Source organism: Hyla sarda, chromosome 5 (assembly GCF_029499605.1).
Source record: "Hyla sarda isolate aHylSar1 chromosome 5, aHylSar1.hap1, whole genome shotgun sequence".
In the NCBI taxonomy this organism is placed as follows: Eukaryota; Metazoa; Chordata; class Amphibia; order Anura; family Hylidae; genus Hyla; species Hyla sarda.
In genome coordinates, this window is record NC_079193.1 from 234407118 (window position 1) to 234424112 (window position 16995).

The 16995-nt window shown below is 45.2% G+C and overlaps 1 protein-coding gene across 6 annotated transcripts in view; it reads right to left on the reverse strand.

Annotated features, from left to right (window-relative positions):
* GPLD1 (glycosylphosphatidylinositol specific phospholipase D1) overlaps positions 1-16995 on the reverse strand; it is an 86050-nt gene that overhangs the window by 58324 nt on the left and 10731 nt on the right. For 5 of the 6 annotated variants that reach the window (XR_008844153.1, XM_056521299.1, XM_056521298.1 and 2 more), the window contains exons 3-8: positions 15091-15146; positions 5015-5093; positions 4786-4883; positions 3045-3155; positions 2890-2938; positions 2106-2160 (exon numbers count right to left, since the gene is read on the reverse strand). Coding sequence is in view for 5 of the 6 variants with exons in the window: in XM_056521299.1 (XP_056377274.1) it covers positions 2106-2160; positions 2890-2938; positions 3045-3155; positions 4786-4883; positions 5015-5093; positions 15091-15146 (448 nt within the window). In the remaining variant the exon portion in view is untranslated. The remainder of the gene's footprint in view (positions 1-2105; positions 2161-2889; positions 2939-3044; positions 3156-4785; positions 4884-5014; positions 5094-15090; positions 15147-16995) is intronic. The other variant, XM_056521300.1, reaches the window with a different exon arrangement.

A 16995-nucleotide genomic window follows, 5' to 3' on the forward strand; every position in this document is an offset into this window, starting at 1 on the left:
ACTCCATGTGTGAAGCCTCACAACCACGGGGCCGGAGTATCGTGAGTTCACAACTCCGCCCCCTTGTTACATCCTGCCCTGCCCCCTCAATGCAAGTCTATGGGTTTGCATGGAGGCGGCGGGGCGTGATGTCACAAGGGGGCGGGGCACGACATCACGATACTCCGGCCCCATGGTTGTGAGTCTCCAGACATGGAGCGATCATTGCTCTGTGCAGCTGAGACAAGTGGGTGCTGCATGAGAGATTGTGGGGGTCCCCAGCGGCAGGACCACCGCGATCAGGCATCTTATCCCCTATCCTTTGGACAGGGGATAAGTTGTCTTAGGGCCAGAGTACCCCTTTAAGCACCACTTGGTACCACTAGGTCTGAAGCTATTGCTGGGCCTTTGCTACACACTTTAATAGACACTGTTATTGGAATAAACTGTGCAGAGACTTTGTTATATACAGTATCTTATTTTAAAAAAATGCTTATTTCTCCTGTTATCAATCCCCCATCCTGCTGCTCAAAGCTTCTTCTCTGAAAATCAGATACACTTTGTTCTGCGTCTGCAAGACAAGCAATATAAATCTATTGAGGGGAGGAGGGAGCTCATCCACCTTCTCTGGGAGAACTGCAAATTAGAGATGAAGCCTGCAGAGCAGAAATATGCTGAAAAATACCATATGCAAGTTATATAATGGCCAGAAATAGTGCTGCTCCTCATGAACACATAGGGCAGCTTTTCCTGAAAATGACAGGTACGCTGTATGGATTGGGGGAAGAACAGGGTTCTGCTGAATGAATGTTCCTATGGCAGCAATCATATGTGTATGGCCAACTTAGGCTAAGTTTCCACTTGTTTTTTTTTCTGGCAGTTTTTGGAATATTGCCACTGCAGTTTTAGAGCCAAAGCCAGAAATGTATTCAAAAGGAATAGGACATATAAAGGAAGGACTTTGGCTCAAAAACTCCAGTGGCAGATATCCAAAAACATTAAGAAAAAAAAAGAGGAAACTTAGCCTTAAAGGGGTATTCCAGGAAAAAACTTTATATATATATATATATATATATATATATATATATATATAGCTCAACTGGCTCCAGAAAGTTAAACAGATTTGTAAATTACTTCTATTAAAAAATCTTAATCCTTTTAGTACTTATGAGCTTCTGAAGAAGATTGTTCTTTTCTGTCTAAATCCTCTCTGATGACACCTGTCTCGGGAAATGCCCAGTTTAGAAGCAAATCCCCATAGCAAACCTCTTCTAAACTGGGCGTTTCCCGAGACAGGTGTCATCAGAGAGGATTTAGACAGAAAAGAACAACCTTAACTTCAGAAGCTCATAAGTACTGAAAGGATTAAGATTTTTTAATAGAAGTAATTTACTAATCTGTTTAACTTCCTGGAGTGAGTTGATATATATAAAAAAAAAGTTTTTTTCTGGAATACCCCTTTAAAGGGGTTCTCTGGTGCTTAACCATCTTATCCCCTATCCAAAGGATAGGGGATAAGATGCCTGATCACAGGAGTCCCTCAGCTGGGGACACCCGTGATCATGCACGCGGCACCCTGTTTATAATCAGTCCCCGGAGCGTGTTCGCTCCGGGTCTGATTACGGGCGACTACAGGGCGGGCGGCGTGTGACGTCACGCCTGCGCCCCCGTGCGACGTCACGCTCCGCCCCTCAATGCAAGCCTACGGGAGGGGGCGTGCATTGCAGGGCGGAGTGTGACGTCACACGCCGGCGCAGGCGTGACGTCACACGGGGTGCCGCGTGCATGATCACAGGCGTCCCCAGCTGCGGGACTCCCGCGATCAGGCATCTTATCCCCTATCCTTTGGATAGGGGATAAGATGTTTAAGCACCGGAGAACCCCTTTAAGCGTAACTGGAAGTCAGTGCAAATGTTTTCGTTACACTTTTTTCTGTATACACTCCACTCTTGGTTTTTTATTTACAAAAACTGATGCAAAATACTAAACATATTGTAATACTTCAGTGTGAAAGTGACCTAATGCTGCAGCCTATTCATGCAGCCCAAAGCCATGTATGTCTGGCAATGGGTTTGTACGCAAGACGGTATCACGACATAATGCATATTATTTTTTAATTTGCTTACCATTTTTTCTGTAAATAATCAAAGCTAACTTCATATTGACTGAGCACATCACCACCTGTGGGGTAAATATAATATATAAAACCATAAAGCAAGGATGTTCTGTTTGGATGTACTATTAGGAACAAGCAGGTTAAAATTGCACATAGATCATACCAACCAACAATCTTTAAAAAGAGTGTTCATGCTAATTTTATTTTCTAGGTTATTCTGAGGGCATTTTGGGATTAATGTGCTCAAAATTACTACTCCTTGAACTTTTTTGTACTTCTGTTAACCCCTTAAGGTGGGGGGGGGGGGGGTGGCTGATGTGTGGGAGGGAGGAAAATGGAATTATGGGATTTGTAGTCAAAAAAAGAAAACTCACACAGGAAATACCAGTTCACAAAAAGCTAGCCACAGTGTTATGGTAATCTCACAACATAGCCATTTAGCCCCAAGACAAGCGCACATCCTTCTTAGCATGTCCATTACTGTCTGCCAGGTACGTACTAAAATCACCTTATGGTAAAGAACCCCTTTAAGCTATAGTAAAATAGTGTTACAAATAAACATGACATACCAAAATCTCTTTATAGTTAGAAAAATGCTTACAGGTAGTTAAAAGGTGGTCGAAGCTTTCTCCTGCTCATATATTGGGAGTTTAATGTGACGTAAACTACAGGGGTTTATTGCTTACAATGATATACCAATATACTATTGCATTAATCATAATACTACTATTGACCCATTGGCAGAAGGTAATTGTAAGAAATTATATTTTAACTTTTATTAAACTCAGAATTACCGAAGTCGCCAGCCTGATGGGCTTCAGAGTATGACCCATGAAAATCAATCTGGGGAAAAATTACAATAAAGAACAATACATTGTAGTAGTCAGTAGAAATCATGCAGGAAAATTATCTATTATAATATATGCATAATGACAGTCTGTATACTTACTTCTGCCATAGCTATTAGGAAGCCTTGGGCAATTCCCAAACTGTGCCAGCTCACATCAGCTACCATATGGGAGGCTATACCAAATAAAAAGGCTACCAGTTTCTGAGCTTCCTGTATAACAGTGAAAAAGAATATGTAAGGAAGATTACCCAATGGACATACGGCGCAGAATGTATTATGTCATGTCAAACTAAGTCATTGGCCCTGATTTACTAAGAGTGGAGTGTTTATTCTGCAGTGATTTCAATATCACTCGTCTTTTTTTTCAGGCTTATTTATTATTCTGTCGCACATGTCGGTTATTTTTGTGTTGCACGTTTTTTTGTGTCGCACTGGTCAATTGTGTCGCACAAACCCCGAGCTAATAAAATTAGTTGTGTGAGTCAAACTGGTTTAGACTTGTTTGTTAAAAAATATTTCCATGAATCAAAACTATTCATGTGTTATAATTTTTCAAACATTCCAACAATTCTCCTTGTTTATCAGCTTGGGTGTTAAATTGATTTAAACCTAATATTGCAAATGTGTTAAAAAGAAAAAAAAAATATAAACATTAACTATCACAAAATCATTCAATATTTTATTCATAAAAATGTTGAACTGTATAAAATGTTTTCAGGTTATAAAATAAGTTACTTTCACAAAAAAACACAATGGCGAACAGTCCCTTGTTAGAAATCACTCCATTTTTGGAATTTCATTGACCTCTTGACTGTCGGTTATTGTGTGAGGCAAAGTCACACTGTTACGCCAAGCGCTCCGGGTCCCCGCCCCTCCCCGGAGCGCTCACAGCGTTCTCCTATTCGCAGCGCCCCGTTCAGACCTGCCGACCGGGTGCGCTGCGATAATGTTCCCAGCCGGGATGCGATTCGCGATGCAGGACGCGCCCGCTCGCGATGCGCATCCCGACTCGCTTACCAGACCCGTTCCCCGTCTGTGCTGTCCCGGCGCGCGCGGCCCCGCTCCTTAGGGCGCGCGGACGCCGGGTCTTTACGATTTAAAGGGCCGGTGCGCCACTGATTGGCGCATGAGGTTTTAATCAGTATCTTCACCTGTGCACTTCCCTACTTATACCTCACTTCCCCTGCACTCCCTTGCCGGATCTTGTTGCCATTGTGCCAGTGAAAGCGTTCCTTGTGTGTTCCTAGCCTGTGTTCCAGACCTCCTGCCGTTGCCCCTGACTACGATCCTTGCTGCCTGCCCTGACCTTCTGCTTCGTCCGACCTTGCTCTTGTCTACTCCCTTGTACCGTGCTTATCTCAGCAGTCAGAGAGGTTGAGCCGTTGCCGGTGGATACGACCTGGTTGCTAGCGCCGCTGCAAGACCATCCCGCTTTGCGGCGGGCTCTGGTGAATACCAGTAGCAACTTAGAACCGGTCCACCGACACGGTCCACGCCAATCCCTCTCTGGCACAGAGGATCCACCTCCAGCCAGCCGAATCGTGACACACACTTTTTGTCGAGTGATTTTCAAAGTACTCTGAGTAATTTTTGTTCTTTGTCGGCAAAACGCCTATTTTTGCCTAAAACGCCCATTTCAGAATGAAAAAAAAAACACTCCTAGTGTTTTCTAAAATGTCGGCTGTGTGACTAAAATTTGGTCGCATAATTAGTCGCACAGACGTTGCGACTAAAATTTAGGCGTAATAACCGAGAAAAAGTCGCTTGGACTTTAGTAAATGAGGGCCATTGAGTAAATGTCAGCTGACATGTAAAGAATAGTTCTAGAGTTGAGTAATACCTCATTCCAGGGTAATGGATAGGTTCTCCTTATGTATTTAACACTAGTCTCCAAGAATGGGGTCCAGTGAGAGTCTTCCGACACATGATGATATTGCCCTACAGATACCACAGCAATCAACATTTCTTTGTATGCGTCTAAACTTACATGGTAACAGATTTGTCTGTATGAAGTCCTCAAATTAATGACAACAACAAAAATGATGTTCCAATACATTTCATATACTCACCGTGCCTACAGACACTCTGATAAAAAGTGTCAGGATAAACACTTCCAGCTTGGAAAGCATCAGAATGTTTCTGTAATAACTGGTAAAACGTTGTGTTTAATAACATAAAAGTGGTAAATTCTTTAATAAAGAGATTTCTATATTCATATTAACAAACAATACCATCATTTACTATATAACACATACCATTTTATTTTCCCCACTAACATTATTATTACCTTTCCCAATTACCCAACCAACCCATTTCCAAGTGAGAAAGGCAGAAGAAAATTATACATATAAAAAACTTAATTTTTCACTCTTTTATTACTGTTTACAAATTGTTCTTTTACTCCTTAAATCTACCCATGGTGACCAATGTCTTATGAATGTAATTTTCTTATCTCTATTTAACCATGTCAGTATCATTAAAGGGGTACTCCGCTGCTCAGCGTTTAGAACAAACTGTCCCGAACGCTGGAGCCGGTGCTGGGAGCTCATGACGTCATAGACCCGCCCCCTCATGACACGAGGGGTACTCCACTGGAAAACATTTTCTTTTAAATAAACTGGTGCCAGAAAGTTAAACAGATTTGTAAATTCCAATCCTCCCAGTACTTATCAACTGCTGTATAATACACAGGAAGTTCTTTTCTTTTTGAATTTCCTTTCTGTCTGACCACAGTGCTCTCTGTTGACACCTTTGTCAATTTTAGGAACTGTCCAGAGTAAATCCCCCTAGGAGCAAATCCCCCTAGCAAACCTCTCTTGCTCCGGACAGTTCCTGACATTGACAAAGGTGTCAACAAAAAGCACTTGTGGTCAGACAGAAAGGAAATTCAAAAAGATAAGAACTGTTAAGCATACAACAGCTGATAAGTACTGGAAGGATTGAGATTTTTTGCATCCTTTCTTGGTGAAAAATCCCCAAATTTCATGAAAATTTTGAAAATGTAGCATTTTTCCAAATTTCCTTGTAAGGAAAATGGACATTCCAAATAAATTATATATTGATTCACAAATACAATATGTCTGTCACGATGCCGGCTGGCAGGAGGTGGATCCTCTGTGCCAGAGAGGGATTGGCGAGGACCGCGCTAGTGGACCGGTTCTAAGCCACTACAGGTTTTCACCAGAGCCCGCCGCAAAGCGGGATGGTCTTGCTGCGGCGGTAGTGACCAGGTCGTATCCACTAGCAACGGCTCACCTCTCTGGCTGCTGAAGATGCTGAAGATAGGCGAGGTACAAGGGAGTAGGCAGAAGCAAGGTCGGACGTAGCAGAAGGTCGAGGCAGGCAGCAAGGATCGTAGTCAGGGGCAACGGCAGGAGGTCAGGAACACGGGCTAGGAACAGACAAGGGAACGCTTTCACTAGGCACTAAGGCAACAAGATCCGGCCAGGGAGTGCAGGGGAAGTGAGGTGATATAGGGAAGTGCACAGGTGAACACACTAATTGGAACCACTGCGCCAATCAGCGGCGCAGTGGCCCTTTAAATCGCAGAGACCCGGCGCGCGCGCGCCCTAGGGAGCGGGGCCGCGCGCGCCGGGACAGAACAGACGGAGAGCGAGTCAGGTAGGGGAGCCGGGGTGCGCATCGCGAGCGGGCGCTACCCGCAACGCGAATCGCATCCCGGCAGGAGGCGGGACCGCAGCGCACCCGGTCAGTGGATCTGACCGGGGCGCTGCAGCAACGGGGATGAGGCGAGCGCTCCGGGGAGGAACGGGGACCCGGAGCGCTCGGCGTAACAGTACCCCCCCCCTTGGGTCTCCCCCTCTTCTTGGGGCCAAAGAACCTGAGGAAAAAAAAGTCAATTTTTCCGTGATGAGGTCCGATGCACATTAGGAGGGGTTCTGTGCGGAAACGCATGAGACAGTCCAATCTTTTATTGTTAATACAATAGATGTAGAGGGGTCTGGCGAGACTGGTCACAGGGACGTAGAACCTGTTGATAAGAGAGGCCAAAAAAATTTTTCCTGCAGATCCGGAATCCAAGGAGACCATAGTAGAGAAGGAGAAGGTAGAGGCAGATATCCGCACAGGCACAGTAAGGCGTGGAGAAGCAGAGTTGACATCAAGAACTGTGTCACCTTTGTGCGGAGTCAGCGTACGTCTTTCCAGGCGGGGAGGACGGATAGGACAATCCTTCAGGAAGTGTTCGGTACCGGCATAGTACAGGCAAAGATTCTCCATGCGGCGTCGTGTCCTCTCTTGAGGTGTCAAGCGAGACCGGTCAACTTGCATAGCCTCCGCGGCGGGAAGCACAGGAACGGATTGCAGAGGACCAGAGGAGAGAGGAGCCGGGGAGAAAAAACGCTTCGTGCGAACAAAGTCCATATCCAGGCGGAGCTCCAGACGCCATCCGGAAGAACGCATGTCAATGCGAGTGGCAAGATGAATGAGTTCATGTAGGTCAGCAGGAGTCTCTCGTGCGGCCAGAACATCTTTAATGTTGCTGGATAGGCCTTTTTTAAAGGTCGCGCAGAGAACCTCACTATTCCAGGACAACTCGTAAGCAAGAGCACGGAACTGAATGGCGTACTCGCCAATGGAAGAAACACCCTGTTCCAGGTTCAGCAGGGCAATCTCGGCAGAAGAAGCTCGGGCAGGCTCCTCGAAGACACCACGGACCTCAGCGAAGAAGGACTGGACTGTGGCTGTGGCAGAATCATTGCGGTCCCCATCAAACTTGTCCGGCAGGGACAAGCAGGGGTTAGGAACGGCCGGTTGCTGCGGAGGAGTTGCAGGAGCCGGCGGAGGAGATGGTTGTTGCAGCTGTAGCTGTGACTGAAGTTGCTGTATCTGCGGCAGCAGCTGCTGTAACTGTGACTGAAGACGCTGTGTCTCGGAGATCAAGTATGCCAGCTGTTGATCTCGTTGGGCGATCTTTACGCCAAATTTGTCCGGCAGGGACAAGCAGGGGTTAGGAACGGCCGGTTGCTGCGGAGGAGTTGCAGGAGCCGGCGGCGGAGAAGGTAGTTGCAGCTGTAGCTGTTGCTGTATCTGCGGCTGCAGCTGCTGTATCTGTGACTGAATACGCAGTGCCTCGGAGGTCAAGTATGCCAGCTGTTGATCTCGTTGCGCTATCTGTTGCGACTGCTGGGCGATCTGACGAGCTTGCTGGGCGACCAGCGTAGGGAGGTCAGCGACAACTGGCAGAGGAACTTCAGCGGGATCCATGGCTGGATCTACTGTCACGATGCCGGCTGGCAGGAGGTGGATCCTCTGTGCCAGAGAGGGATTGGCGAGGACCGCGCTAGTGGACCGGTTCTAAGCCACTACAGGTTTTCACCAGAGCCCGCCGCAAAGCGGGATGGTCTTGCTGCGGCGGTAGTGACCAGGTCGTATCCACTAGCAACGGCTCACCTCTCTGGCTGCTGAAGATGCTGAAGATAGGCGAGGTACAAGGGAGTAGGCAGAAGCAAGGTCGGACGTAGCAGAAGGTCGAGGCAGGCAGCAAGGATCGTAGTCAGGGGCAACGGCAGGAGGTCAGGAACACGGGCTAGGAACAGACAAGGGAACGCTTTCACTAGGCACTAAGGCAACAAGATCCGGCCAGGGAGTGCAGGGGAAGTGAGGTGATATAGGGAAGTGCACAGGTGAACACACTAATTGGAACCACTGCGCCAATCAGCGGCGCAGTGGCCCTTTAAATCGCAGAGACCCGGCGCGCGCGCGCCCTAGGGAGCGGGGCCGCGCGCGCCGGGACAGAACAGACGGAGAGCGAGTCAGGTAGGGGAGCCGGGGTGCGCATCGCGAGCGGGCGCTACCCGCAACGCGAATCGCATCCCGGCAGGAGGCGGGACCGCAGCGCACCCGGTCAGTGGATCTGACCGGGGCGCTGCAGCAACGGGGATGAGGCGAGCGCTCCGGGGAGGAACGGGGACCCGGAGCGCTCGGCGTAACAATGTCTACTTTATGTTGACATCATAAAGTTGACATGTTTTTACTTTTTGAAGACATTAGAGTTCTTCAAATTATAGCAGAAATGATCAAAATTTTCACGAAAAATTCTAAATCTGAAATTTTCAGGGACCAGTTAAGTTTAAAGTAGATTTGAGGGGCCTTTCTGTGAGAAATGCCCCATAAATGACCCCATTATAGAAACTGCACTGGACAAAAAGAAAAAACGAAATTTGTAGCCCAATTTCTAGCCCAAAGTAAATACCTCATATGTTGACGTAAAGTGCTCTGCGGGCTTGCAACATGGCTCAAGAGGGAAAGAGCAACTGTGGGATTTTGGAGGGCAAATATTGCTGTCATGGTTTTTGGGGGGGCATGTTGTATTTAGGAAGCCCCCATTGTGCCAGAACAGCAAAGAAAAAAAAAACACATGCCACCCTGTTTGGGAAACTACACCCCTCAAGGAACGTAACAAGGGGTACAGTGAGCCTTAACACCCCACAGGGGATTAACAAAAGTTTGTCAAAGTGGTACGTGAAAATTAAAAATTTTATTTTTTCCATAAAATGCTGGTATTACCGCAAATTTTTCATTTTCACAAGGGGTAATAGGAGAAACAGCCCCCCAAAATTTGTAACCCCATTTCTTCTGAGTAAGGAAATACCCCATATGTGGACGGAAAGAGCTCAGCGGGTGCACTACAGGGCTCAGAAGAGAAGGAGCGCCATTGAGCTTTTGGAGAGAGAATTTGGTTGGATTAGAAGTCGGGGGGCCATGTGCATTTACGAAGCCCCCATGCCATTTTCTGTCTGGGAATGCTGGGATTTGTAGTTTTGCAAGATCTGAAGGGCCACAGCTTAGAGACTCTAAATTGTGGTCCTCCAGACCTCCAGGCCACTTACCCAGATTGCCACCGCTGAAGTTCTGCGCCGTCGTCGCCATGACATCAGGATCTCCGCTACCGTTGCCGGATGACGTTATCGCCGCCTGGACCTGGATGGTGAGCTCCACCGTTCCCCCGCTCTGCCTGGACACCCATGGGTGGGCAGAGCGGGGGAACTGAACATTAACCCCCCTGCCCCCCTTCTGCGATTGGTCGGTCACTTCTGACCGATCAATCGCAGGGATAGGAGGGGTGGCACCCCTGCCACCTCACTCCTTTTCCTTCAGGTGGACTGGGGCTGTGTTGGCCCTGATCCCCCTTATTTTCCGGGTCACCACCCTGGGTCCTTAAGGATCGGGAATGCAGGGCGTATGCATATGCCCTGTGTCCCCAAGAGGTTAATACTGGTGGAACATATTGATATAGTTGGGGTCACTGAGACATGGCTAGACTCCTCACATGACTGGGCTGTCAATCTGCAGGGGTTTACATTGTTTCACCAGGATAGGGTGAACAGGAAATGTGGTGGAGTCTGTCTGTATGTTAGAAGTGGTATGAAAGTCAGTGTGAACGATGCCATAGTGTGTGATGATTCTGAGGATGTGGAATCATTGTGGGTAGAATTACAGGGGCAACGGCAGGAGGTCAGGAACACGGGCTAGGAACAGACAAGGGAACGCTTTCACTAGGCACTAAGGCAACAAGATCCGGCCAGGGAGTGCAGGGGAAGTGAGGTGATATAGGGAAGTGCACAGGTGAACACACTAATTGGAACCACTGCGCCAATCAGCGGCGCAGTGGCCCTTTAAATCGCAGAGACCCGGCGCGCGCGCGCCCTAGGGAGCGGGGCCGCGCGCGCCGGGACAGAACAGACGGAGAGCGAGTCAGGTAGGGGAGCCGGGGTGCGCATCGCGAGCGGGCGCTACCCGCAACGCGAATCGCATCCCGGCAGGAGGCGGGACCGCAGCGCACCCGGTCAGTGGATCTGACCGGGGCGCTGCAGCAACGGGGATGAGGCGAGCGCTCCGGGGAGGAACGGGGACCCGGAGCGCTCGGCGTAACAATGTCTACTTTATGTTGACATCATAAAGTTGACATGTTTTTACTTTTTGAAGACATTAGAGTTCTTCAAATTATAGCAGAAATGATCAAAATTTTCACGAAAAATTCTAAATCTGAAATTTTCAGGGACCAGTTAAGTTTAAAGTAGATTTGAGGGGCCTTTCTGTGAGAAATGCCCCATAAATGACCCCATTATAGAAACTGCACTGGACAAAAAGAAAAAACGAAATTTGTAGCCCAATTTCTAGCCCAAAGTAAATACCTCATATGTTGACGTAAAGTGCTCTGCGGGCTTGCAACATGGCTCAAGAGGGAAAGAGCAACTGTGGGATTTTGGAGGGCAAATATTGCTGTCATGGTTTTTGGGGGGGCATGTTGTATTTAGGAAGCCCCCATTGTGCCAGAACAGCAAAGAAAAAAAAAACACATGCCACCCTGTTTGGGAAACTACACCCCTCAAGGAACGTAACAAGGGGTACAGTGAGCCTTAACACCCCACAGGGGATTAACAAAAGTTTGTCAAAGTGGTACGTGAAAATTAAAAATTTTATTTTTTCCATAAAATGCTGGTATTACCGCAAATTTTTCATTTTCACAAGGGGTAATAGGAGAAACAGCCCCCCAAAATTTGTAACCCCATTTCTTCTGAGTAAGGAAATACCCCATATGTGGACGGAAAGAGCTCAGCGGGTGCACTACAGGGCTCAGAAGAGAAGGAGCGCCATTGAGCTTTTGGAGAGAGAATTTGGTTGGATTAGAAGTCGGGGGGCCATGTGCATTTACGAAGCCCCCATGCCATTTTCTGTCTGGGAATGCTGGGATTTGTAGTTTTGCAAGATCTGAAGGGCCACAGCTTAGAGACTCTAAATTGTGGTCCTCCAGACCTCCAGGCCACTTACCCAGATTGCCACCGCTGAAGTTCTGCGCCGTCGTCGCCATGACATCAGGATCTCCGCTACCGTTGCCGGATGACGTTATCGCCGCCTGGACCTGGATGGTGAGCTCCACCGTTCCCCCGCTCTGCCTGGACACCCATGGGTGGGCAGAGCGGGGGAACTGAACATTAACCCCCCTGCCCCCCTTCTGCGATTGGTCGGTCACTTCTGACCGATCAATCGCAGGGATAGGAGGGGTGGCACCCCTGCCACCTCACTCCTTTTCCTTCAGGTGGACTGGGGCTGTGTTGGCCCTGATCCCCCTTATTTTCCGGGTCACCACCCTGGGTCCTTAAGGATCGGGAATGCAGGGCGTATGCATATGCCCTGTGTCCCCAAGAGGTTAATACTGGTGGAACATATTGATATAGTTGGGGTCACTGAGACATGGCTAGACTCCTCACATGACTGGGCTGTCAATCTGCAGGGGTTTACATTGTTTCACCAGGATAGGGTGAACAGGAAATGTGGTGGAGTCTGTCTGTATGTTAGAAGTGGTATGAAAGTCAGTGTGAACGATGCCATAGTGTGTGATGATTCTGAGGATGTGGAATCATTGTGGGTAGAATTACAAAAGGAAGGAAACACTGAAAAGATCATTTTTGGTGTAACCTATAGACCCCCTAATATCATTGAGGAGATAGAATGTCAGATGCATACACAAATAGAGAGGGCTGCCTGGGCAGATACAGTGGTAATAAAGGGAGGTTTTAACTATCCAGATATAGATTGGGGTCAGGGGTTGGCTAAAACTACAAAGGGGAGATAATTCCTAAATCTATTGCAGGATCATTTTATGGGCCAGTTTGTGGAGGACCCAACAAGAAGTGATGCTCTGTTGGATCTGGTCATTTCCAACAATGCAGACTGGTTGGGAATTTAACTGTGCGTGAAAACCTTGTTAACAGGGACCACAAAATAGTTACTTTTGGCTTAAAGTGTAAAAAACAAAAACAGACGGGGAGGGCAAAAACTTTTAACTTTAATAAGGCAAACTTTCTTGGGCTGAGAGCTGCACTACAGGACATAGACTGGGGTGTTGTCAAATACTGATACAGACGGCAAATGGGTAATTTTCAAATCAACACTGAATAACTCTACAGCTAAATTTATTCCTAAGGGAAAAAAATATAAACCATTAAAACTAAATCCTACATGGCTGACAAATTATGTCAAAAGAGCAATAAACCACAAAAAAAATAGCCTTCAAAAAATACAAATCTGAGGGGTCAGCTATAACATTTAAACAGTACAAAGACCTTAATAAAATCTGTAGAAATTTGATAAAAACAGCAAAAATTCTAAATGAGAAACAGTTGGCCAAAGAAAGCAAAACAAATTCTAAATATTTATTTTTAAATATATAAATGCAAAAAAAACCTAGGACAGAGCATGTAGGACCTCTTAATAATGATAATGGGGAGATGGTTACTGGCGATCAAGAAAAGGCGGAGCTACTGAAGGGGTTCTTTAGTTCTGTATATGCCAAGGAAGAGGGAGCAGCTGATGTAGCCCGGGACAGTGCTTGTAACACATCAAGTAGTCTACTGAATTGGCTTAATGTAGATATGGTCCAAAGTAAATTAAGTAAAGTAAATGTAAGCAAATCTCCAGGACCGGATGGATACCACCCAAGATTTCTTAGAGAACTAAGTTCAGTAATATCTGTACCCTTGTTCATGATATTTAGAGATTTTCTGGTATTGTGCCGAGGGACTGGCGCAAGGCGAATGTGGTACCAATCTTCAAGAAGGGCTCTAGGTCTTCCCCAGGTAATTATAGACCGGTAAGCTTAACGTGCATTGTGGGAAAATTGTTTGAAGGTGTCATAAGGGACTACATACAGGAATGCATAGTGGATAATAGTATTATAAGTGATAGCCAGCATGGGTTTACTAAGGATAGACGTTGTCAAACCAACCTCATTTGCTTTTATGAAGATGTGAGTAGAAGCCTTGACAGAGGGATGGCTGTGGATATAGTGTTTTTGGATTTGATACTGTCCCTCATAGACGTCTGATAGGAAGTTAAGGTCTTTGGACTTGGAAACTTTAGTTTGTTACTGGATTGAAAACTGGCTTAAGGATCGTACCCAGGGAGTGGTGGTCAATGATTTGTACTCTGATTGGTCCCTGATTATTAGTGGAGTACCCCAAGGGTTAAGTACTGGGCCCTCTCTAGTTTAATTTAATTATTAATGATATAGAGAATGGGATTAACAGCTCTGTTTCTATCTTTGCAGATGACACCAAGCTTTGTAGCACGGTACAGTCTATAGAGGATGTGCATAAGTTACAAGATGACTTAGTGTACTATATATATATATATATATATATATATATATATATATATATATATATATAGATTAGTGTCTGGGCATCCACTTGACAAATGAGATTTAATGTGGATAAATGTAATGTTGTGCATCTGGGTACTATTAACCTTTGTGCATCATATGTCTTAGGGGGAATTAAACTGGCAGAGTCACTGGTAGAGAAGGATCTGGGTGTACTTGTAGATCATAGACTACAGAATAGCATACAATGTCAGGCTGCTGCTTCCAAGATCAACAGGATATTGTTGTGTATAAAAGGAGGTATGGACTTGAGGGACAGGGACATAATACTACCCCTTTATAAAGAATTGGTACGGCCTTCCCTGGAATATGCTGTTCAGTTTTGGTCACCTGTCCATAAAAGGGACACTGTGGAGCTGGAAAGGGTGCAGAGACGTGCGACTAAACTAATATGGGGCATGGAACATCTTAGTTATGAGGAACAATTAAAAGAGTTAGAATTGTTTAGTCAATTGAGAAGAGATGTTTGAGGGGGGATATGATCAATGTATATAAGTATATAAATGTCCCATACGAAAAATATGGAGAAAGGGGCGACACGCCTTCTTTACCATAAGAACTGTGATCTTATGGAACAGTCTACCTCAGGAACTGGTCACAGCAGGAGCAATTGATAGCTTTAAAACAGGGTTAAATACATTCCTGGAACAAAATAACATTAATGCTTATGCAGAAATATAAAATCCCATCCCTTTCCCTTTATCCCACCACACCCCTTCCCTTGAATTCCCTGGTTGAACTTGATGGAAGTATGTCTTTTTTCAACCATACTTTGTAACTAGAGTGAATTATATATTTTATAATTTAGAATTTCTTCTTTTGATAACGAAGAGTACACACTGAACATTTCTGTCCACCAACCTTATAATTGCCCCCCAATTATTCTTGGTGGTGGAGTATAGATAACAAATATAATATCAATTGTTTCCAAATTATAATTCAGTGACATTATAGCTGTACCTCTCTGTAGTTCACTTTTGCATCTTCTTCATTGAAATACTCCAGACCTCTATGAGCTGTTAAAAAAATAATTGTTTCTGATCAGATTGCTTAAATAAATACTCTTCAGACACTTTCACTTTTTTCCCATTTTGTTATGTTGTGGCCCTGTGCTAAAATAAATAAAACATCAATCTGCACTCAATACCCCCTAATGACAAAGTAAAACAGAATTTTAGAAAGGAAAGCCTAAGATTTTGTATGTAAGTATACAGACTCTTTGCTATGACACATGGTGTGCAGACAGGAGAAACATGCAGAAGGTCAACCTTCACTCCACCAGTGGAAAAGTTTTTTGTTTTTTTTCAAATCAACTGATGCCAAAATGTTAGACAGATTTTTAAATTACTTCTATAAAAAAAAATCTTTATCCTTCCAGTAATCATCAGCTGCTGTATGCCCCATTTCTTACCAATTGGCTCTAGAAAGTTAAACAGATTTGTAAATTAAGTCTATAAAAAAATCTTAATCCTTCCATTACTTATCAACTGCTCCAGAGGAAGTACTTTTTGAATTTCTTTTCTGTCTGACCACTGTGCTTTCTGCTGACACCTCTGTCCATGTCAGGAACTGTCCAGAGCATGAGCAAATCCCCATAGCAAACCTATCCTGGTCTGGACAGTTCCTGACATGGACAGAGGTGTCAGCAGAGAGCGCTGTGGTAAGACAGAAAATAAATACAAAAAGAAAAGCACTTCCTCTGGAGTACCCCTTTAAGGTCAAAAAGAGTCCTTAAGGGGTTAAAGCTCGCTTTAAAACTTGCTTGCTTTAAGCTTGACATGATCAGAGGATGTATTTCCATAAGTCCCATGCCAAAGGACTTCCGGAAATTTGTCCTCCAATCATGTCAGTCTTGGAGCAAGTCTTGTGCTATGAGCTTTAAACATATCCTGCTGCTGAAGTGATGTAACAGGTATCATTTAAGCACACAGCCAAGACAACACAGAAGTGGCTTAGGGACATCTCTGTGAATGCCCTTCAGTGGCCCAGCCAGAGCCATGACTTAACCACACTTGAACATCTCTCGAGAGACATGAAAATGGTTTCCACCATTGGTCCCCATCCAATCTGAGAGAGCTTTAACTAAGTACTGGGTAAATAGTCTGAATACTTACGTAAATGCAACATTTTAGTTTTTCCTTTTCAATAAATACATTTTGAATAACAGCCATTATTAAAACATCAGTAAACGAAAGTGTAAGAGACATCTTTTGGACTGTTTTTGCATCAAAAACTACACTTACCTGTATTTTGACTTTCATGAACCACAACAGCACCATGGAGACAGGGACCCCACCCCCAGGGAGAGAAAGCACAAAGATAGAAAAAAAAAAAAAAAAAAGGAATTAGCGTTATCAAGCCAAAATAAACAACAACAACAACAAAAAAAAAACTGTGTATTTCTATAGGCCTAACCGCATATTTTTATATGCTTCATCCAAGTTAAAAACAAACACCCAGTGAAAAGGAAAAATAATTGAAAGCCAAGAATGAAAGGGTGCTGTTGTGATTCGAGGAAACAAAATAATCATTAAATTCTATTACCAATTTTCCCCTCACCACAACAGCTTATCCACATCTAACGAATAATGATGGAAGATGTTAAATGGAGAGGACAAAGTTTCTGCCTTACAGATTGGCTCTAATGGAGCCCCTCTTCTCTAAGCCCGGGTGGCCAAAAACTGGGACCCCTGAATTTACACAGACCAGGCGAATTGTTGGTTTGATACACCTAGCTATGGTGTCTTTACTAGTTTTCTGTCCCTCATTTGGTCCAGCAAATACCAACAGATGTCCAAGTTGTGAAACTTCTTCTTCTTTTCATCAAGGGGTTATTGCAGGGTTACTGCGTCCAGAGAAAGGCAA